The following is a 24,713-nucleotide window of genomic DNA, read 5'->3' as shown; positions in this document are numbered from 1 at the left end:
AATGGCTCGGGCTTTTCTGTTGGACCTTTTTGGCACTACCTTGTTTAGTGACTCGAGGAACTCATTGAACTTCCATTATGTGGCCCCATTACAAGATTTGGACCAGGTTTCCTCTTTCAATTAAGGATTTGCGGCTCTTGCATGCTTGTACCATCAGATGGACATTATTGTTTGTGGGAGCAAGAGGAAATGCGGCTTTTGGCATACGATTCATGTAAGTTCTATCCGCTTTGATTTTCTCCTTTTTCTACTTTTTATATTTGCATAGCAATTGCTAACTTTTAACTTGTAAGTTTGGGCCTTGGAGCTTGGCCTTCTAGTGGGCTCATAGCCTATAAACAATGATGCACGCTATCCATACATGGCAAAGTGCACCGGTTAGATCAAGTAATATAATGATGAATAAGAATATCTTTCCATTAGGAACCTAATTGTGAGTACTACCTTCAATCATATACTAATGTTTAACAATCAAAATTTTATTTGGGTGTAGTAATATTTAAAAATAAAACAATCTTGAAAATAAAGATTTAAAATAATTAGTAAATTTATCAAGGATAAAGGCTATTTAGATAGTAAATCCCTCAAATAAGTTAAGTATTTCATGAAACAAATAATAATTAATTCAAATTGAGAGTTGAGTTGGCATTCCACAAAATTAGATTTAAACCTTTCTCAATTGATTAAACCCCTAATTTCTAAGAGGAGGGAGAGGGATCTCTTCTCAAACCCACTCACTTAGGTCATGCATTAAGATTAAGAAATTATTGAACCAAATGATCTTGTAGATCTATCTATAGTTTCCCAATCAATCCTCAATCCTTAAGATGTGATCAATTCATAAGAAGTTATCTCTAATCAGTTTATGAAAACAAATTACAATCAATATGTAGACTTATCAATTGAAATAGATAATAAAGTAATCAAAGGGATAACACAACTCATGAAAAAGATTAATTGCATTAACTTTGAATCAATGCATAATAAACAAATTAGGTTCATCAAAACCAAAATAATAAGAAAATTAGTTCCTAAACATTATAGTAAAGAAGTAAAGATTATGGGAAGAAGATCTCGAACTAATCATGGGAGAGTAGAAATAAAAGTCTTCAATCTTGAAATTCAATGAAGGAAGTGATGTTCTTCCTTGAGAGATACCAATTAAAACCCTAGAAATGAAAGAAAGATGAAGTTTCTAAGTGTTTTCTCTTTCTAGAAATGAAAATATGACCGAACTCTATAAAAAAACCCTAAAATTTTCTTTAGATAGTGTATTTTTATGGTTGACACACCACACGGGCACCGCACAGTAGTGTGACGTTCTTAGCTTTTTGTAGCTTGAATATGTGCCTCCGTCTGTTCTTTAATTTGCAGGCTATTTTAGGGCATCGTCAATATTGAATTGAGGCTTATATTCTTCACCAATGTTGTAGCTCTTGAAGATTAGCTATTTTTAGGATTTTGAAACACCTCAATCAGACCTCTATAGCTCTAGATAAGGCCCAAACATTGAAACTAATCCAAATAAAAAACGGACTGCACAACATCTGACTTCTACTGAAGTTTCTCATCCTTAGAAACCTAATATGAAGTTGATCCATTAATAAGAATTATAGCATAGGAAGTTCTCTACAAAGTTTATGAAGACTACTTTTTAATTTTGGACCTGTAAGATCACGAAAAATTGCATTGAAGCTAATGCATCAAATCTGCGTAATGCTGAAATTCACTTGTCAATCTGACACGGGAAGCACATGCCCGTGTGGGCTTCCCATGTGGATCCTTTATGCAATCTGCCATTTTTCAAAACTCATATGGGAAGGCCACATGCCCATGTGGCTTCTCATGATAGGCAGAACTTTGGATAAATATGCCTTTTCTTGGCCCGATTCTCATATTTTTCGATTCCATTTGACTCCTTGACATGTATTATCCTTAAAGTGCCTAAAAGAACTGAAAATCAAACTTGAACAAACAAATCAAACTCAATTAAAGGTAAAATTAATATAAAATAAAGCTCAAAAGTAAGTGCCTTTAGCACTTATCAAATTCCCACACAATTGAGCAATTGCTTGTCCTCAAGTAAATTGAATAGAATAAAAAAAATAAAGAAATGATAAACTCTCTCTCCAACAAATAGATATTAACTAATATAAAGGCTAATGATTCATATCATCACAATCTAGAATCGTTAGCTAATAATCAATCCTTAAACAAAATACCCAAATCTAGAGGAATCCTATAATAGGAAGCAATGAAAATTAAAACCTTGACATCTAAAGTTAGGGGAATGAGCATTCCTTCTAAACAACTCAAAATTTTAAAGAAAATAGAGATAAACATTTTCCCCCTGAGCACAAAACAAATTCTTATGAAGTGCAATTACTTATGTCTCTTTTTCTTTCAGAGATCTACGCATATTCAAAATTGTAGAAGCCTTTTGACGCGAGTGTGGACATTGGTGATGCCAACCCCCCGTTACTCAACTAGAGTCATAAGTCCAAATAACTACTCATATTCTTGGGTTTCCTTCAATTTATTTATTTTCATTTTGAGCCCTTTTGAGAATAGCGGAATAGAGCAAAAAAACTCTTAGCATTGTATTTTTTTTATGTTTGCTTTTTTTACATCTTAAAAGAATAAGAGAGTACAAAGAGGTATTAGATGTGTCTACTCGACAAAATTAAGAGAAATTTGAAAAATTAATGCTCATAAACATAACTAAAATTTCAAGGTATAAAAATAATGCGACACTATGAATAAAAAATGTTAGCATGGATACCAAGTTCAATTCATAATTCAAAACCAAATCAACTAAATCACACTTCAATAAACAACTAACCAGATTCATTATTTTGAATCTATAAATTCGAGAGAGAGAAAATCATAAAAAGTAATTAATCAAACTCAATAAGCTTATAGGAAATCAATCACAAAGGAAAAAGACAATAAAAGTCCTTTCCCCATACTTAATCGGCACATTGTCCTCAATGTGTTTGGTATATCACGTATAATAAAACAAAAGGAGGAAGTGACTTCCCTGAACTGAATGATTTTCATTTTTTCTGAATCCAAAATCCATTCTAATTCACGAGTCATCTATTTATCTATCGAAAAGTTAAGAATAAAAGTAAAGGTTATAGCATATATAGTCATCCAATAATAAGAAAAAAAAACAAAAACACCGAAAATAGAAAACTACAAATATCCTAATTAAGTACAATCATCTAAAAGTAGTATAAAAGACATAGAAACAAATCAAGTAAAAGTCCACCTAAAATGCTAGAACAAAATGGAGGTTCAGTTCTCCATACCACTATCTCCATCAACCCGCATCAAGGAGCTTAATCATCTCCACCAAAAATACATATTCTAAATGAGATGGGAACTGCTTAAGCTTCAAAGTTGGCAGGTATTTAATAGGAGGCCTCATTCTTTCTTTATTGAGCATCTCAATAGCTTTAAATGTCTGCTTCTTTATTGATTTTCCAGCCTCTAGATAGGCTAACTGCTCAACAACTTCTGATGTTCCTAGTTTTTCCTGTTTCTGCACAATACACAACTCAAGAGGATCTTTCGCAACGATAGATGAAATTAAATTGACAGTTTCCTGCTCTATCATATCATCACTAGAATTCATATCATTAAGTGCAAGTGGGTGTTTCATACCATCGGGGGTTTGAAAAGTCAATTGTTCATCCCTTGCCCTAAGAATGAGCTTACCATCATTAACATCAATAATGGCTCTAACTGTAGCAAGAAAGGGTTTACCAAGGATAAGAGAAACATCAACATCCTCATCCATATCCATGATTACAAAATCCACAGAAAAAGTAGACTCTTGAACCTTTGCCAACACATCTTCAATGATACTCCTAAGGTATGCAATAGATTTATCAACTAGCTAAACACTCGTGAGTATTGCTTTAGGTTATCCAAGTCCTAGTTTCTTGAACAAATTATAAGCCATAACACTAATGCTAGCCCCCAAGTCAGCAAGTGCATTATCAATATTTAAATTACCAATAAAGCAAGGGATAGTAAAACTCCATGGATCTTTTAGCTTCTTTGGTAATCGCCTTTGAATGATCGTCGAGCTCTTCTCCCATAGTTGCACCATTAACACTTCTGCAAGCTTTCTCTTGTTAGAGAGGAGTTCCTTTAAGAACTTAGCATACTTGGGCATCTGCCATAGAGTTCTACAAAAGGTATGTTAAATGCAATTGGTTAAAGAGTTCAAGAAACTTACCAAATTATGTATCCAATTTGTCCTTCAAAAGACGAGGTGGAAATGGTACCCTTAGTTTATACTCCTTTGCAAAAGGGGTAGGCTTTGATGTTACTTCTACTTTTTCTTTCACTTTAGCCTCTACACCCTTCTCTTCTTCAGCTACCTCTTTAACCGCATCAGATTGCTTTTCTGCTTGCTTTCTTTCTGTTCTTAATTTTTTTCTACTTCTCAAGGTAATGACCTTGAGGTGCTCTCTAGGATTTGTCTCTGTGTTGCTAGGCAAGATTCCTTGGGGCCTTTCACTCAAAAGCTTTGCAATCTGCCCCACTTGATTCTCTAAATTGTGAATCGAAGGTTGTTGGTTCCTAAGAGCAGTTTCTATAGATTAAAACCTTAATTCAGAAGTTGAGATAAATTTCTCCATCATCTCATATAAATTACTCCTTTTAGGAGGAGCCTGCTACTAGTTTTGCGGTTAAAATCCTGGTGGTGGATGTCTTTGTTGATTCTGGTTTCCCCAAGAGAAATGAGAATGATTTCTCTACCCCAGGTTATAAATATTACTGTAGGGGTTGTTCTACTACCTAAGAGCATTTCCTACATAATCAACCTGCTCCAACTTAGCGAAGGTATTGTTGTTTTGGCAATCTTGACTTTGATGACGACCCCCACACCAATCACAAGTCATAACTTATGCTTGTCTTCTAGATGAAGACATAGTCAAAGCATCCATCTTCTTGCCCATGGTCTCTAATTGTGCATTCATAGCTACCATAGGGACTACCGCATGGATTTCACTCCCTTTGCTCGCACTTGCTCTCTTGGATTCTGCCACTAGTAGTTCGTGACTGCCACGTCCTCAATAAGATCCATAGGTTGCTCAAGAGTCTTTCTGTTCAGTGATCCACCTACTGCATTTGCGTAATTCGGTCCATTAAAGAATGTCTGAATTTATAGCCATAAAGGCAAACCATGGTAGGGACAGCTCCTGAGTAAATCCTTGAAACATTCCTAGCAATTGTATAAAGTCTCATTCTCTTGTTGAAGAAATCCTGCTATATCATTCCTCAACTTGGCCATTTTAGAAGGTGAAATGTATCTCTCCAATAATTTCTCGGCCAGCTGATTCCAAGTTGTAAATGTCCTAGCTGGAAATGATTTCAACCACTTCTTTTGCTTATCCCTCGATGAGAATAGGAATAGCCTTAATCGAATAGCATCATATGATACCCCATTAATTTTGAAGGTATCGCAAATCTCCAAAAATTCATCCAAATAGGTGTTTGGATCCTCATTGGGCAAACCATCAAACATGCACTTGTTTTGTACCATCTGAATAATTTTGGGCTTGTTCTCGAATTTTTTTGCTGGAACATTCATCCTCGCAATACTCAATGAAGCCTCATTAAGAGTTGGTCGTGCATACTCTTGCATGGTTCTCTCCCTAAGTGGAGCTGCCATTCTACATTATTCCTCTTCTTAGTTTGGTTCTTCTTCTTGATTTTGATTTTGTAATCTGCCACTGTTTCAGCAAAAGCTCGTTCTCATTCTTCTCTTTGCTGCTTCCTCAAAGTTCTTTCTAACTTTGGTTCGTAAGCGAATAGTTTCGTCGAACTAGCTTGGGTCATATACAGATTCTAAATCACTAGCTTCTGAATTACTAATAATATCACAATAGAAACGAGTTCGCTACAATGGCACCAAAAGCTTGATGCGCGCTATTCGCACACGACAAAGTACATCATTCATATCAAGTAATATAATAATGAATAAGAGTATTGTTCCATAAGGGACCTAATTTTAAATATTACCTTCAATCATATACTAGTGTTTACCAATCAAAACATTGTTTAGTTGTACTAATATTTAAAAATAAAACAATCTTGGAAATAAAGATTTAAAACAATTGGTAGATTTATCAAGGATAAAGCCTACTTAGGTAGTGAATTCCCAAATAAGTTAAGTATTTCATGAAACAGACAACAATTAATTCAAATTGAGAGCTGAGTTAGCATTCGACAAAATTAGGTTTAAATCTTTTTCAAGTGATTAAACCCCTAATTCCTAAGAGGAGGGAGATGAATCTCTTCTTAAACCCACTCACTTAGATCATACATTAAGATTAAGGAATTATTGAATTAAAGACTCTTGTAGATCTATCTCTAGTATCCCAATCAATCCTCAATCTCTAAAATGTGATCCATTCATAAAAAGTTATCTCTAATAAGTTTATGCAAAAAAATACCAATAAGTATGTCGACTTATCAATTAAAATAGATAATGAAGCAATCGAAGAGACAACATAACTCATGAAAAAGATTAACTGCATTAACTTTTAACCAATCCATACAAAACAAATTAGGGTTCATTAAAATCCAAATAACAAGAAAATTAGTTCCAAGACATTACAATAAAGAAGTAAAGATTAGGGGAAGAAGATCTCGAGCTAGTCATGGGAGAGTAGAAATAAAAATCTTCGATCTTGAAAGGCAATGAAGGAAGAGATGTTCTTCCTTGAGAGATACCAGTCAAAACCCTAAAAATGAAAAAAGATGGAGTTTCTAAGTGTTTCTCTCTCTAGAAATGAAAATATGACTGAACTTTCTTAAAACAACCTTAAAAGTTCCTTTAAATAATGTAGATTTATGATTGACAAGGGGACCACACGGCCATGTGAAGTCCTTAGCTTTTTCTAGCTTGAATATGTGTCTACATCGGTTCTTCACTTTGTAGGCTATTTAGGGCATTATCGAAACCAAATTGAGGCTTACGTTCTCACCAAAGTTGTAGCTCTTGAAGAGTAGTTATTTTTAGGTTTTTTAATCACCTCAATCAGATCTCTATAGCTATAGATAAGGCCCAAACACTAAGACTGACCCAAACAGAAACGGACTGCACAACATCTGAATTGGACCCAAGCTTTCTCATCCTTAGAAACCTAATATATAGTTGAGCCATTCATAAGAATTATAGCTTAGGAAGTCCTCTATAAAGTTGATGAAGATCAATTTTTAATTCTAGACCTATAAGATGACGAAAAACTACATTGAAGCTAATGCGATCAAATCTGCATAATGCTGAAATTTGCATGTCAATCTGACATGGGAAGCACATGCCCGTATGGGCTTCCCATGTGGATCCTTCATGCAATCTGCCATTTTTCACAACTGACACAGGAAGGCCACATGCCTGGGTGGCTTCCCGTGTCATGCAGAACTTTGGATAAATATGCCTTTTCTTTACTCAATTCTCATGTTCTTTGATTCCATTTGACTCCTTAACATGTATTATCCTCAAAGTGCCTAAAAGAATTGAAAATAAAGCTTGAACAAACAAATCAAACTCAATTGAAGGTAAAATTGATATAAAATAAAGCTCAAAAGTAAGTGCCTTTAGCACTTATCAAGCACGTCCCGAGCCTTCCCGCGCTCGAGCCGTTGGGGCTCGAGTAGGACCGTCCTTCTAGAGTTGGCGCAAGTCCATGTGCATCGCTTGTGGATCAACTCCTTCACTTGGGATAAGGTAGAAAGAAAATTCATCAGTAATATTTATGTTGGGAATTGATATTAAAACATAAGAAAAGGCACAAAGGAAGTAATTTAAATTTTTTTCTCAATTTCCGCTAAGGATCTCATTGATTAAGATAGTAATAACACATAAAACAAGTAAAAGATGGAGATGGCTTACAAAGGAAGTTTTTGGCCAATCCAAGGAGTGCTTCTTCCTTTTTCTGATTCTTGATTCTTCAAGGATGATTGATGCACTTTAAAGCTACTAAAGTGACCACCCTCTTTTGGTGATCTCACAAGGTTTTAAGCAAAGATCTCACTAAACCATTTTTAGGAGATTGAGAAGAGATGTTAAAGATTGACTGCTAATTCCAAGCAAGGGGAATGAATCAATTAATCTTATTGATTGATTCACCTAGGGTATGTATCTCAAAGAAAATATTTTTCTCTCTTAGATGTGCAACCACCTTCAACCTCAACCCTTGCCGCTCCATATGCATCTCTTTCTATATATATATAACCTTTAATCAAAGTTCTTAAATGTTTAGGATTTCTACAAAACCCTAACTTATTTCAAGTTGGGCTTTATTATCCTAAATGAACTTTAATTAATATAAGAACTAATTTATGGATAATAAACCTATCATAAGTCCATTAGCTCTTAATTAATTAATATTTAATTAGACCCAGTATATATGAGCTTAAGCCCAATGCTTAATGTCTCATTTTAATCCTTATTTAAAGCCTATTTGTGTGTGACCCTAAAGGTTCCTAACATGGTGGCAATGAATATGGATTATGAATTAAACTCCTTTAATTCAATGTTAATTCTCTAATGTAACTTAATCCATATTTATAAATCAAGATTGGCATCTAGCAATGCATCATGACCACCTAAATGAGTAAGAATGATTAAAGTGCTCTAATCAACCTTTATAGTGAACAATCTTACAATGTAATTCAACCCTTTCATTGTACTTTTATCTCAATTTATCTATAGAGCATGGATACAAGTGTCATATCTATAATTGAACTAGTCATATTTGTTCTTGATAATTGCATATAACATCTTGAATGTGATCTATAAAACACTTCTCATAATCTTCATTCATACGGTATTGGCCAAGGATTTCCATGTTAAAGCATATCAATAATCAACAAGATAAGGTACCATAACATATTACCTTAGGAAATGAACTTTTTATTAATAACTTATTATCTTTATATGACTCTTACTATACCCAATGACTATCCTTTGAGTGCTCTATGGATATTAGAACATAAGATAGAATCAAAGTATAGTAATCCTCCTATAAGATAATACATTGTTATCTCAAGTCTAAGGATCAGGTCTTACATGATTGTCACAAGAGTATTATCCATAGACACTTGGGGGTAAATTCCATATGGACTGCTCAATGGGATCATGTTCAATGAACTTGTTCTTATAACAAGCATCCATATGCTTATCTTGGAATCCCTATTCCTCAACCTTATGAGACATATTGATTAATTTATAAGTAAGTGATAATACATTATGGTAGTCTCGAGCTTTTGATCAATATCCAACGATCAATATCTATTTCTTGATCAAACATCGACTATGAACAAAGTTTAGGAAGGTATGTAATGAGAATCTCATCATTATGAACTTGCTTTATAATTTCTCTTACATTTGTGTTTACATTCCATAGTGTTCATCTCTTATGGTTTGAATTATTTCTTGATAATATTCGAGTAGTCGTACCATTAGAATTGAACTATGCCTAAAGTATAATTATATGCAATCAATATGATGTATAAATTAACACAAATCATCTGACAACTCTTTGTCTTAGGGCATACTCTAATAATTTGTAGTTTAAAAGTCTTAGTTACTTATCTTTGTAATATGCAGATCCATAATGACTATCTTGATGAGTGCCATCATTGGGACCTCTCCATGCTCTCGCTGTAGAACTCGATAATAGGTGGGTCAATGTAGATGATTCTATGCATATTTATTGACTATTTATCAGTCGTTTATTCGTGTATTTGAGTCTTATTTATTCTTGTTTGATCGCACTTTGGTATGTTTATGAGTTTTTCAGGTTTTCGGACTCCTTGATGGGAAATTGATTGATTTCCAGGCATAAACCAAGCTATGTGGATGATTTATGCATATTAGATGTTTGTCGGATTCGATTCCTTGTTGGCACGCAATTCAAGGCTTTTGCACGGCCCGTTGTACGAGCCGTGGCATGGGCCATGGCACGGGCTAGGCCACTTCTGCCTATAAGTAGGCGCACGCAAAATGAGACAGGGTTCTGCTTCTGATTTCTAAACTTCTCTACGCGCGCGACCCCTCACTTCTACACCTCTGTTCTTGACATTTTGGGAGACCAACGTCATTTCAGAGGATTGATTTAGAACTTGGAGACCCAAATTGGCCAAATCTCTAAGATGTTGTCTGAGAGGCAACAAGGAGCGCTCCCTAGCACCACTGTGTCTAACCCGAGGGAGCACGTAAACGCATCACTTTGTGTTCAGGTAAGTTAGTTTCAGCTCCTTCTAAGCCTATTTTTTATGACTCCATTATTGATGTGCAGGTTGAGGCGAGCAGTAAGCTTAAGGAACCTGAGGGACAAAAGGAGAAATCAATAACAGTCAGGGAATATCAACCTAAGATTCCTTATCCTGCTAGAGTCAAACAAGCAGAAGCGCAAGAGCAGTTCAGTAAGTTTTTGGATATTTTTAGACAACTGCATATTAACTTGCCTTTTATTGATGCATTGAAGCAGATGCTGAAGTGTGCCAAGTTCTTAAAGGACATACTTAGCAGAAAAAGGAAGTTGGAGGAGGTAGCCTATGTTAAGCTTAATGAAGAGTGCTTAACAGTGTTTCAGAGCAAGTTGCCAGAGAAACGTCATAATCTGTGTGTTGATGATGCATTAGCTGATTTGGGGGCTAGTATAAATGTCATGCCCCCTAGTTTGTTCAATAAGCTAGGTTTAGGGGAGGCAGAACCCACTAGGATGTGCATTCAATTAGCTGACCGTTCTGTTAAGCTTCCTAGGGGGATTGTAGAGAATGTGCTAGTCAAGGTAGATAAGTTCATTTTCCTGTGGACTTTGTGATTATAAATATGGATAATGAGCATGGTGTACCGTTGACTTTGGGGAGACCTTTCCTTGCCACAGCTAGAGCTAAAATAGACGTATTTGAGGGAAAGTTAGAACTTATTATAGGGGATGACGGTGTTACTTTTAGTTTACCCCCATTTGATAGTTCTCCCACCGACCATGTTCATGCCATTTGTAGTATTGATGGAATTGGTCCTGCACGTAATAAGCAACCACAGGATTTACAAATGGATGATGCTATACATGTTTCTCTCCCTGTTGATATGTGTTATTCATCTGAAGAAAACAGCTTATATCAATTTGAAACTTTGTGCTATGATACACCCGAGAAGGGTAGTTGCAAGTTTGTTTATGACAGGTCACTTAGCCAGGATTTGGAGTGGATGAATGGGAATCCCAACTCGGTGCAGAGAGCACCTCCTTGGTCATCTACTGCACACATTGGACCTCCTCTTTGCGCTTATATGCCTCAAGCCCCAACTTACATTGAGCCCACCTTCTCAATTTGCCCGTGATGCAGGAATGTTGCTACACAGTCCAGCTAGACGACTCGAATAAAAAGAAGCACCTTCGGGAGACATTCCCGAACCTATTTATGCTTTTTGAGATTTTGGACATCTGTTATTTATTTCTTTTTTTTAGTTAGATATTTCAGTTTATTTTTAGTTTATTTTATTTTGAGAAGATTTTATTTTATTGAACCTTTTACTAAATGCTGCTTGGGATGTGTTTATTCTTGAGTTTTGCAGGAGTTAGCCTACTCGATGCTCATACGTAATTTTGAGGACTAACATATTTTGGAGTGTTAAAGCACACATCAAGGGCAGTATCCAGTAGACTATATCTAGTTTTTATCTCTTTCTGTTGTCTTGTTTTCTTTTAGTTTTCTAGTTTATTTTTGTGGACTCCCATAATTTGCTTCTTTGTGCGTATTTTATCTTTCTTTTTGGAGTGCCTACCTTATTTCACACTGAGGACAGTGTTTCTCTCAAGTGTGGGGTAGGTGCCTTAGTTTTGTGCAGGTACCAATTTTGTTTCTACTGTTTTTATTTTGCTTTCATTTTCCTTATTGATTGAGTCGGTTCATTCTTACTATCCTTATCGTGAGTTTTGTTTTAATCAAGTAGTTAATGATTTTTCTCTTTTGAATGGATACCCTTATAGTCTTTTTCGAATCTTGTTGAAAGAAGGCAATGAACGAATCTCTTAATTTCAATCAAGCCAGGTAAAACTAGTGTTTTTCCTTAATTTTTTTTCATTTTACTTTATCTTGGATATAGAACACTGTTAATATTGATGCTTATTAGATTGTTTGATTGTTTACACTTTGGTTTGAGAATTCATGCAATTTTAGTCCACTCAAATAATGAGGTTTTTATGCTCATTTTGTTTTTGATTAGTGAGCATTGTACAAAATATTTGTTTTGTGATGACTTTTGAGATTACATGAATTTTTGATAGTCATGAGATGATTTGGGCACCTAGGAATTACACAATTTGGCCAAAAGCTTAACCCTGTTTTTCCTTTAGTGAACCAATTTTGAGCCTCAACCTTTTTTTTTTCATTGTAATTTACCTTTGACACTCATTTTATCACACTTCTATTCATTCTACCATTCTTTCTACCATTGTTGCTGGAAATTATGTACGTTTATGCTGCATTTCATTTTGGATCAATTTGCATATATTCACTAAGTTGCTAGATTTTTCGTAGATGCTCCCTTCAATCCAAATGGTACATATCGTTTTACTACTTTTGATTGAGCATTGTATTACTTCATCCTGCGTTATCTGTTGTTGCAGGAGTAGTAAAAAAAGAAAATATAATAATAATAATAATAATAAAAATAATACATATGTGTATAATTTTCTTATAGTTCATTGCGAGCATCATCTTATTATTGGAGCAACTTAGTGTTCAATTTTGGTACAGCTTTGATCCTTGGCTATATTCTTGCATTACCTGCATAATTTTCCAGCAACTTTTAGCTTACTTCCCATATTTCTCCATACCCTAACTTAACCTTATTATAACCTGGCTTAAGACCCTTTGATCATGTTTATTGATTATTTCACAGTAGTGGAGATTGGATCTATGAGCAAGCTTATGGTAAGCACTTTTTTCTGTATTTTTGCGTTGAGAGCTTGGCGATATTCTTTCACTTATATACACTTGTGTGTTTTGAGTGACATCTTGTAAGGCATGGTTCTCAAATTCTCAGTTTGGATGGTTTATCATTTTAATTTTAGCAGCTTTATTAACTTTGTTCTCTCTCTTAAGGATTTAGTGATTTGGGGATTTTGAGGAAATTTGTCATGGAGTTTTGAGACTTGTTTTGAGCTATCCTCCTGCAAAGTATTTGATTGAGTTATTTGGTATCTGTTTGAGGAGTGAGTCGTTGATTGCTTGAGGACAAGCAAACGCTTAAGTATGGGGTAGTTTGATGTAGATGATTCTATGCATATTTATTGACTATTTATCAATCGTTTATTCATGTAGTTGAGTCATATTTATTCCTATTTGATCGCACTTTGGTATGTTTCTGAGTTTTTCAGGTTTTCGGACTCCTTGATGGGAAATTGATTGATTTTCGGCCAGAAACCAAGCTATGTAGATGATTTACGCATATTAGATGTTTGTCGGATTCGATTCCTTGTTGGCGCATGATGTGCGTAAAATACACACATCTAAATAGGGTTTTTAAGATTGATTTTATGGACATTTGGATGTGAATTGGTCCCAACACTCACCCTATGCGTCTGTTTGTGTGCATTAGGTCCAAAAGAAGTAAAAGGATGATAAAGGGAAGAATTGGAGCATAATTGGACGCCGAAGCTGCCAAAATAAGCTAAGTATGAGCATGAGGAAGCTGAACATGGCCATGTTGGTTTCAACACTGGCTGTGTTCCCAATACAGGCACCAACACGGCCGTGTTGGGTGCATCAAACATCAAAGAAAAAGTAGTTCTTAGGGAGCACGGCCACAGAGAGTAACACGGAGATTGGGCGAGGTTTGTTGATTGGTTTTCAAATCGAGCAAGAGGAATTGGGGGTGTTTACTCTCATCCAAGGGTGTAATCGGGTTTCCTCTACCTTTACTCTTTGTTGTAATTGTATTCTTGTGCATTTTGATAATGAACATGATTAGCTAGATTGATCAAATCCATTGGGATTTCTTTACTATGTTGGCTTAGTATTATATTGTTGGATTGTTTGGGTTAGTTTTGTATTCTTCTTGCTTTAAGTATTAATAAGATAATGCATTGTTCATGAGACGTTGTGAATTGTGGTGTTTAGATTGCTTTATGTGATTGAGAAGTCCATTTGGCAATTGGAATTTTGAATAGCAAGAACTGGTTAATAATCACTTAGAGATAAGGATAATTAACTAGCCGAATTAAGAATTAACAAAGCTTAATAGAGGCGGATTAAAGCTTAATGCTAATTTAGGAATCAATCGTTAGGAAGAGATTCCAACTTTAGGTTATTAGATTTAGGAATTCGGTTATCTCGAGAGGGAAACCGAATTCGGTTAAGAATTCGTCCACTGGTAGCATAATTAGACTCACCAATCCTTTATCTTTTGTTTGATTGCCAACTAGTTTAGGTTCCCTTTGGGGTTTGCTTTCTTGTCTTGGTTAATTTAGTTATCAATTACTCTTGCATCTCCCTTAGAATTTAGCTTGTAGTTATTAGTTAGTTTAGAAGTTATTCATCACTCATTTTAGGTTAATATGACAAAGAACAAAGGAGTAACTCTGGGCTTTCACTTTCTCGAGGAATACGACCTTGATACTCGCCATTAGTGCTAGACTGCATCGATAGGTACATTGCCTTAGATTGTAGCTAACACAAGTAGCACACATCGAGTTTTTGGCGCCATTGCTGAGGAATTGTTTGAAAACTAGAGTGAAATTTGCTATTTGTTAATTTAGCCTTTTTTTTATTATTTTATGATTTTTATTTTTATTTATTTATCCAACCTCTCCGGAACCATTTTTGGCCGGCTCATCCTCGGAATCCGAAAAGAAAACAGAGACAGAACGGATTGTTTCAGATACAAAATTATCTATTTTTGAGACAGGAATTAATCCTTTTTGCACAAACAAAACAAAGAAAGAGCTTCTGTTCGTAGAATTTGTGAAAAATGCCATTGATTCATTTCTAGATCAAGTATCCTATGGCGTTCCTCTTCTTGTGCCCCTGAATCCAGCTAACCCCTAATTCCCAGCTAAAAGATTACGCTATTATCGGTATAGAGAGAATGGGGCAAAGGCAGAAGGATTTCATTACTCTGGCTGCCGAATTATTTTATTTTATTTGTACATATTTATTTAGTTTAAGTTTATGATTCAGATAGTGAATGATAAAGAGGTTCAATGCTAAACTCAAACTCTTTGTATGACGCATTGGAAAATGGGATTAGGAACCAAGAGAGTGCTAAAAATTGGGATACCCGTGCATCTTTAGAAGCTCGAGTGGAATAGTTTTGCAGGGCTATCGATCAACTCTCCACTCATATCCTTTCATCTCAAGTTTTTTGTGAATTTTGTTGTGGTTTACATTTGAGTAATGATTGTCCATTATATAGTGATTTTGCTCATTGTTCTTATAACTATGAACAGGTGAATGATACAGGAAGTTGGCCAAATGACTCGTATGGAAGCACCTATAATCAAGAGTTGAGCATTCATTCACCCTTTGGATGGAGCTTAGATAGCCAAGAACCACCAGAATTTCAGCAGCTTAATCTTGCACCATCAACTCAAGGTGAAGAGTTAGTTTCAGAGGAGCTGATGAGGAGGTTTATTGCAAGTCTTAAGGATAGATTCCAACAAACAGAGAGGATACTTGAAGATCAACAAGCCTCGATTAAGAACATAGAGCATCAAGTAGGCTTAATCTTCAAGTTACTAGCTGAAGAGCAATTGGGAACTCCATCAAACGCTACTAAATCCGAGGAACACTTGAGTGCCGTCACTTTGCGTTCAGGTGAGAAATTTTCTGGTTTATCTATTATGTTTGACGATGATGCTCATGTGCAGGACAACTCTTTGAACATGGAGATAGAACCAGAAAAGGAAGAGGCAAACATGATCCCTCTGAAAGACTATCAACAGGAACATACAGTTGATGATGCTGAGTTACAGTTAGAGGAATTTTTGGTGGATTTTCCACAAGTCCCTTCGATGATGGAAGATGAGCACGAGTTATCCAATGAAGAAGTCATGGAGGAGCTCGAGTTTCTTCTAACAAATGAACCAAGCCAAGGACTAGAGAAAACGATTGATGTTCATGAAGAAATTGCCCAACCATCGATCCTTCCAATTGGTGAAACTTCAGCTTTCAAATTAGAAGAGCCCCTAGAGCATCACGACTACGTGCAATTATACGAGGAGCGAGTTTTGCCCATCATACTGGCAGCTTGCTTGATAGTCGGGAAGAGGAAATTGACAATTATCCCTCTAAGCGGATACTTGAAGCCATTTGCTTGGAAGAAGGATGAATGGTCGTCGATCACGCCCATTTGCTTTTCACTATGAGTCCAGCTGAGAAGACTCATCACATCAAAAAGAAGCGCTTTTGGGAGGCACCCCAATTTTTATCTTTAATCTCTAATATTTTAACCTTTTGTTTTGGAACATTTTATTAGTTTTAGTTTTCATATTTTATTTAATTTTTCTTTCAGTTTCGATTTTAATTCCTTATTTTATTATTTGCAGCCACTCCTCTACCACAGCCTAGCCAACGCCCTGATATACCTGCTGATGCACCTCTTTTCACTCCGGAGCTATAGTCAGGGTAGTATTAGTTTTTTTTCGTTTTTGATTTCTTATATTTTGTACACTGGGGACAGTGTGTCCTTCAAGTGTGGGGTGGGTGACATTTATCCCATCTCAGTTATTTGTTTATTTTTTATGCAATTTTTTGTAAAATTTTGAAAACTTTTCACTTTATTTCAATGCTCTTACTGTTGACTTGCTTTTGAAATCCTATTTATGTCCATGTGATCGGGTAAAACCGATAGTGTTGAGTTTTGCAGAAGAATGTAAGATAATTAGTTTGACTTTTTCACTAAGTTGCTTTGGTTTATTTAATTCTGTTTTGATGATTTTTGTTTGGAACCTACTCAAAAGCACACTTGTGAGAAATTGAGCCTAAATTGTAAGCATACACTTTATATGCTTGTATTTATTTCTTGTTGAGAGTGCCAATTCATCGCCTTTACTTTTAGAACTTGCTCTAGAATGCTTATGAGGGCCACAAGGAGAGTTTAACACTTTGGTATGATAGAGGCACTTAGGTTTTTCATTCTAGCCAAATAGCCTTCATTCCTTTATTGATTCTGTAGATAACCCTCTCTTTTACCATTTTTTATCATATTTCATTGCCACTTAGTTTTATTCTGCTTTGGGTTATGATTCTGCACATGAGTTGTTTTCATTGGGAATTTTTATCTTGGGAATAGTGTGGAATCTTATAGCAGCTTTCTTTAATCCAAAAGAAATTCACTCTATTATGTGAATGTTCTTCCCTTATGAAAAAAAAAGAAAAAAAAAGAAAAAAAGAAATAGAAGAATAAGAGGGAAAGGTAATGAAAAGAAAGAAAGTAAGTGAGCTAAATATTTTGACTTAATTCCTATTTCCCACCTTGGACTACTGTCCATTATTTACCCCTTGTGATCATTGTGACTTATGTGTAGGTCATGTATTTCATTGCAGAACACCATAGGTTCAACTCTGACCAAATTTACCTACCCTTACCTAATCCCCATTACAACCCTTATAAAGACGTATTGACATGGTTGTTGACTCTCCATAAGTGTAGGAGTAGGATTTAAGAGTAAGCATATAGTAAGGCAGTATTTGATGCATTGAGAGATTTAATACTATCCTTTAAACACTTTAAGTGATTTAGAGTGAATCTGGTGAGGAGTTGGTTCTGAATAATTTTGTTGAGACAGTATTTTGCGAATTATTGGCATCTTGGTTGTGATACTTGAATTGATTGCTTTATTTCTTTTTGTTTGACTTACGCTTGTTAAGGATATGTGCAGGAGCTCTCTAGTTTGTCTGTCAGTTTAAGTGTTGTTCCTTAGTGGTTTATTTTTCTTATTTTACTTTTGATTGCTTGAGGACAAGCAATGAGCTAAGTGTGGGGTTATTGGCACGCAATTCAAGGCTTTTGCACGGGCAGTTGCACGGCCTTGCATTTTTGCACGGCCCATAGCACGGCCTCTCTTGCCTGTTGCACGGGCCGTGGCACGGGCCATAGCATGGGCTAGGGCACTTCTGCCTATAAGTAGGCGCACGCAAAATGAGACAGGGTTCCGCTTCTGATTTCTAAACTTCTTTACGCGCGCGACCCTTCACTTCTACATCTCTGTTCTTGACATTTTGGGAGACCAACGTCATTTCAGAGGATTGATTTGGGAGATTCAAGCAAAGATTGAAGGTTTTAGACGATTGATCGAGACATCCGAGATCCATACTTGAGGCTGGTTTCAGAGTTGGTGCTTGCGGCGTTTCCACTCCGATTCGAGGGAAGAGGGGTTACATGTTCCATCTCCTTTTCTATTGTTTATTTCCTTTTGTATTTGTTTCTTTCATTATGAGTAGCTAGGGCTTTCGAACCCATTGGGGTTCACCTTTGTTGATGGATTGTGCTTAGTTATTAGATTTTTAATTGCAATTCTTGTAATCTTCTTGTTGTTTAGTAATAAAGTTTGATTCAGTTAATTTGAGACGTTGAATTAATTGTCTTTAGGTTGTTTCTTGACATTGAGAAATGCTTGTTACAACTGGAATTTGAACAGTAAGAACTGGTGTTAACACTTAGAGATAAGGTTAATTTACTCGCCGGATTAAGAATTAACAACTTTTAATAGTTCTAAATCACGTTTAACGCTAATCCGTAATAATCTGATAGGAAGAGATTCCATTAAGTTAGTGCAGGTTTAGGAACTCGTTGAGCTCGAGAGAGGAATCGAGTTTGATTCAGGATTTAGGTACGGGTAAGCAAGATTGGTAATTTATAAAATCAACCTTAGAATTCCATCACTTAGGTCCCCTTTAGGTTTGTTTCTCTTATTGCGGTTGTCTTTCGATTGTTAGTTGCTGTTCATTCATTTATTTGCATTCATAGTCATTAGTTAATTAATTTAGACTTCTCACACCTTATTTTAGACTAGATAACATAGCGAACAGTAGTAACTTTAGGTTCACTCGATCTCCAGGGATACGACCTTGATACTCACTAGTGCTAGGCCACATCAATAGATTCACTGCCTTAGGTGTAGGTTGCATCAGTAGCCCATCATGGGTCCTCTTGGCTAGTCCCGCTTGCTGGGCCTGATTTTTAAGCGAGAGGTTTCATAGTTGGGAGAGGGGGCTCAGCAGATGCTAGGTTCCTTTCTCTCCTCCTCTCTCCATGTTTTGGATGATTGACCTTGTCATTGAGGAGCTGGCTAGGAGCTTAGAAGGATATGATGACTACAAGGACCTCATCATCTAGTCTCGGAGGATAGACTATTCTTCCTTCATCCTCCAGCTACTACGGCCCGTGCCCTTTGATGATGATACCATGGCTCATGCTTATTCTTGAATTTGTTGAGTTTTCACTTTCTCTTTTTTTTTTTGCTCGATTGCTCATTTAACTGTTTTGCCATAGTTCATCCGCAGTGTGCCTCTCGCTCCTGAGCCGACAGAGGGGTAATCCACTCACCGCTCTAGGCCTTCTCATATCTCGGGCTCCTTTGCGGGTGCTACATCTGAGGCACCTCCTACGATGATGTTAGATGTGGTGCCTGGGAGCATTGCATTTCTCGTAGATCCGATGGTATTATATTGGAGTCCCATTGGTGCCATAGACCATTAACTTGCCATAGAGCACTGGCTCCATTCGGAGTTCACTCCGAGTACTTACACACATGTAAGTTGCATTCGTTTTGATATTTTGCATATTTTCTTTTCATGAAATGTTAGTAATATAAATAATCACACAAGTCTAGAGAGATCAGCTCGAGCACGTACATCGGCTATTCGGAGCCACGAGGAGGCAGTAATTCATCCTTGGTAAGGACAGGCGGGTAAGAAATAAAATAAATTATGAAATGTAAAATGTAACATGTATGCATGTATAAAATACAATAGCTAATATCCTTTGGATTTTCTTAGAGGGATCACGAGGGCATGCAAGGGCAAGTGGATGATTGCCAACGCCAGATTGAGGCCCAGCAGCGTAGGATCGATACACTAGCACTCCAGCTGTCCACTTTGCACTCAGGGGATGGGGGATTCGAAAGAGAGCCTCAACTTTTGATTTTACTGCCATTTTTGTATTTTGCATTTTGTATTTTTGCCCTTTTTGATGCTTTTTTTTTTTGTAAAACTTAAACTTTTGAAGACATAACTTCCCGCATCTTGATGTTTAAATCCATGCTTTGCCATTAATTTCTACTCTATATTGCATGTTTTGGATTTACACATGACTGGAGCACGAGAAAATGCTGAAAAACCCTCAAAAGCTATAAAATCACAAGATGACATCACACAACCGATTCGGCTGTGTGCTAACCCGATTCGGCTTTGCGTACAGCCGATCGGTTGTATGCTCAGTCGATTCGGCTATGCAGTTGTAGAGCCCGAATTAAACTCTGATTTTGGGCCCTTAAATACGCGTGCACCTCGCACACTTTTCCATACGCGATTCGCACTTCAAAATTGAAAAACCATGACTAAAAAAAGTGCCAAAGCCCTCCATACTCTTCTCAAAATCCTGACTGGTGATGAATGGGTCAAACTTGAGAAATTCCATCCTTCCTCCTTTAAAGCCATGCATCACACCAGCTTGATTATAAGTTTTTTACATTCTACCGTCAACTTTTGCTGCCTAAGAGACCATGTTTTTCAACTCAGTGATCAAGAGCTATGTCCCATGATTGAAAAATTCTTTGCCATTCTTGAAGGCCCTATGGATTCTACTCATTCTATTGCTTTGCCAAGGCTTAATGATTCTTTTCCTAGCAAATTGGTGGAACTATTCAACATTCCCAAATTGAGGTAATTTCCTATTCTGTTGGTAAGTACATTACTCTTAGTTCGTTGATATCTTCTTGTAAGAAGAAGGAAAGGGGCACACCTACTTAGGTTAGGATATTGGGTTTTTGCCTCTATGTCCAATTCCTACTGATTTCTCCTCAAGGAGGGGGAGATATTAGAATTGCTAGCATTATTGATTAGGTGGATGATGGGCTACTGATGCAACTACACCTTAGGCAGTGAACCTATCGATATAGTCTAGCACTAATTGCGAGTATCAAGGTCGTATCCCCTAGGGAATGGGTGAACCTGAAGCTACTACTGTACTAAGTGTTATCTAACCTTAAGAAAATGGTGAAAAGTCAATTAAACTGTAAACTAGAAATGATGAAATGCAAAAGTAAAATGCCAAACAAACTGAAAAGCTAATGAAGCAAACACAGGAGGAAAGCAAACCCAAATAGGACCTATTTACGATGGAATTACTAAAGGTGATTATCTTGTTTACCAAATTGATTACCCGTGCCTGAATCTTAGAATGAACTCGGATCCTCTCTCGAGCTCACCGAGTTCCTACTAGGAACTAAACGTTGGAATCTCTGCCTAATAATTAATCTCAAAACAGCATTAAGATTTGATTCAAGTCTATTAAGAGTTGTTAATCCTTAATCCGACTAGCCAATTAACCTTATCTCTAAATGTTATTAACCAGTTCTTGCTTAATCAAGTTTCAATTGTTTAACGAATTTCTCAATACCAATTAAACGATCCAAGCAACATTCAACTCAACGTCTCAAGTAAAATGAAACAAACTTTTATTACTGAAAGGCAAGAAGGATTATAAATTGGTAATCTAATAATCAAAACAAATAAAAAAGAATCCATCAACAATAGGAACCCTAATGGGTTCGTCAGCTCTAGCTACTTATACACATAAAAGAAACATAACTAGAAAAGAAGAGAAATAGAAATGAACTTGGAACATGTACACCCTTCTCTCGAATCAAAGTGGACAACGCCAAAATTAGATTGAATGCTTTAGAATCCGTCTCCTCGATCTCTCAAACAAGCTCGAATCTCCTCAAATTCGTCCTTCAATATGTGAAAGTGGTCTCCCAAGGTCAGTCAAGAAGTCTGGAAAGCGGAAGTTCGTGTGTGTGTAATAGTCTCAGAATCAGAATACTGAACCCTTTTCTCGAAAATGGAACTCATATATATAGGAAATGCATGCACAGGTTGTGCCATGGGCCATACAAGTTGCACGGGCCGTGCCATGGCCTGTGCTTGATGCACAGGCCGTACAATGACCTCAAAAAATGCAGTACTCCTGTAGAAATGACTATGTTACCCTAGCTTGAGCATGGGCCGTACTCAAGCCTTGAAATCCACTCGGAAGTCCTGTTTAGGCCCTGAAGTCCTTCGATTTTTCTCCAGAAATGATGCTGAGAGTCCAAATAACCTAAAAACACAAATAGATACCTAGTGTGGTGAATCTAGTATAAAAATGACTCCAACACATGCATAAACATGAATAAATGAAGCACAAAAACATGTATAGAATGCAACACATCAAATTACCCCACATTTAAACTTTTGCTTGTCCTCAAGCAATCAATAATCCAATCCATAAGCAAACATAATAATGTTCATCCAAAATCATGCAAAAAGTCAACTCTCAACAATACCCAAACATCACAAAAGAATCTCATTAGTAACTCAAGTCAAGAAGCTTTAGCAAATAGAACAAAATTAATAATACAACAAGTAGAAAATGATAAATAATCCAAACAAAATATATGAGAATCAATGCCTCGAATAGGGTCACTCAAAACACTTAAGTTCATGAAGGTGTAGATCAATCCCTCATCACAAGTATACAAGACCCTGTTTACCATAAGCTTGCTCATAAATCCGATCTCCACCACTGCGAACAAACAATAATCATGATCAAAGGGTCTTAAGCAAGGTTGTAATAAGGCTTAGGTAAGAGTAGGAAGAATATGGTGAAGTAGGCTAAAGTTGCTGGAAACTTATGCAAGTAAATAATGAATGCCCAAGGATCAAATGCTAAACAAATGGAAGAACAATATTCACTAAGTTCTCAATAAAGAGGAATGATACTCAACTGAAGATTAAAAGCAAAGAATAAAGAATAAAGAATCATTTTTTTTAAATATATGCTAACAGTTGAAAGAATGAATAAATGCTGTAGTAATCAAAATAATGATACTATTTTGGATTGAAGGGAGCATCCAACAAGTTAAGAACTTAGTGAAAATGAACAAATGAACTAATGCAATTTCATCCTGAAAAAGAAAAGCCAAATACTTACACACCTCCCACCAACATGGGTAAAAAGAATGGAAAATGATCGGAAAGGTAAAATGAGTGTAACAAGTGTAATAATGAAAGAAAAAGGCTTAAGGCTAAAAAATGGTTAAGTAGGGGAATACAGGGTTAGGCTTTTGGAAAAACAGTATAAATTTGATGTGCGTAAAATACCCACATCTAAATGAGGTTTTTAAGATTGATTTTATGGACATTTGGTTGTGAATTGGTCCCAACACTCACCCTATGCGTCTATTTGTATGCATTAGGTTCAAAAGAAGTCAAAGAATGATAAAAGGAAGAATTGGAGCATAATTGGACGTCAAAGCTGCCGAAACAAGCTAAATATGTGCATGAGGAAGCTGAACACGGCCATGTTGGGTGCATCAAACATCAAAGAAAAAGAAGTTTTTAGGGAGCACGACCATAGAGAGTAACATGGGCATAAACACCAGCCCGTGTTAGGAACACGAGCATCAACACGGTCGTGTTGGCGGCGACATGAGGAATTAATTAAAAGAAAGAAGAGAGGAAAGAAAGAAAGAGAGCAGGGGAGAACGTCCCAAACCCTAATATTTCTCTCTTTAAGGGTTTTCTGAGCTGGAACCAAGGGAAAAGGAGACTTGGATCAAGGTTTCAATTGGATTCCCTTCAAAGATTGAAGATTGGGCAAGGTTCGTTGATTGGTTTTCAAATCGAGCAAGAAGAACAAGAATCGATTCAATTCGAGCAAGAGGAATTGGGGCTGTTTACTCTCATCCAAGGGTGTAATCGGGTTTTCTCTACCTTTACTCTTTGTTGTAATTGTATTCTTGTGGATTTTGATAATGAACATGATTAGCTAGATTGATTAAGTCCATTAGGATTTCTTTACTATGTTGGCTTAGTATTATATTGTTGGATTGTTTGGGTTAGTTTTGTATTCTTCTTGCTTTCAGTATTAATAAGATAATGCATTATTCATGAGACGTTGTGAATTGTGTGTTTAGATTGCTTTATGTGATTGAGAAGTCCATTTGGCAATTGGAATTTTGAATAGTAAGAACTGGTTAAGAATCGCTTAGAGATAAGGATAATTAACTAGCCGGATTAAGAATTAACAAAGCTTAATAGAGGCGGATTAAAGCTTAATGCTAATTTAAGAATCAATCATTAGGAAGAGATTCCAACTTTAGGTTATTAGGTTTAGGAATTCGGTTATCTCGAGAGAGAAACCAAATTCGGTTAAGAATTCATCCACGGGTAGCATAATTAGACTCACCAATCCTTTATCTTTTGTTTGATTGCCAACTAGTTTAGGTTCCCTTTGGGTTTGCTTTCTTGTCTTGGTTATTTTAGTTATCAATTACTCCTGCATCTCCCTTAGAACTTAGCTTGTAGCTATTAGTTAGTTTAGAAATTATTCATCACTCATTTTAGGTTAATATAACAAAGAACAAAGGAGTAACTCTAGGCTTTCACTTTCCCGAGGAATACGACCT

The 24,713-nt window shown here is 36.2% G+C and overlaps 1 protein-coding gene across 1 annotated transcript; it reads right to left on the bottom strand.

The window, feature by feature from the left end:
- Window positions 1-3,325: 3,325 nt before the first annotated feature.
- Window positions 3,326-4,919, bottom strand: LOC125369276. The gene is made up of 4 exons (XM_048371289.1): window positions 4,816-4,919; window positions 4,299-4,596; window positions 3,957-4,186; window positions 3,326-3,875 (listed from the first exon to the last, which is right to left on the bottom strand). The coding sequence occupies exons 1-4, from the start codon at window positions 4,917-4,919 to the stop codon at window positions 3,326-3,328; spliced, it is 1,182 nt and encodes a 393-aa protein (XP_048227246.1).
- Between the last annotated feature and the right edge of the window lie 19,794 nt (window positions 4,920-24,713).

Source organism: Ricinus communis, chromosome 2 (genome assembly GCF_019578655.1).
Source record: "Ricinus communis isolate WT05 ecotype wild-type chromosome 2, ASM1957865v1, whole genome shotgun sequence".
Lineage (NCBI taxonomy): Eukaryota > Viridiplantae > Streptophyta > Magnoliopsida > Malpighiales > Euphorbiaceae > Ricinus > Ricinus communis.
The sequence above is the reverse complement of the archived record's forward strand: the minus strand, read 5'-3'. Positions and strand labels throughout refer to the sequence as shown.

Excerpts from the sequence above, each read along its gene's own strand:
- LOC125369276 (XM_048371289.1), bottom strand. The coding sequence starts at position 4,919 with ATGACTTGTGATTGGTGTGGGGGTCGTCATCAAAGTCAAGATTGCCAA. Across the intron at positions 4,597-4,815 it reads TATGTAGGAAATGCTCTTAG|GAACCAACAACCTTCGATTC; the intron begins GTAGTAGAACAA and ends AACTGCTCTTAG. Across the intron at positions 4,187-4,298 it reads CAAAGGAGTATAAACTAAGG|ATGCCCAAGTATGCTAAGTT; the intron begins GTACCATTTCCA and ends ACTCTATGGCAG.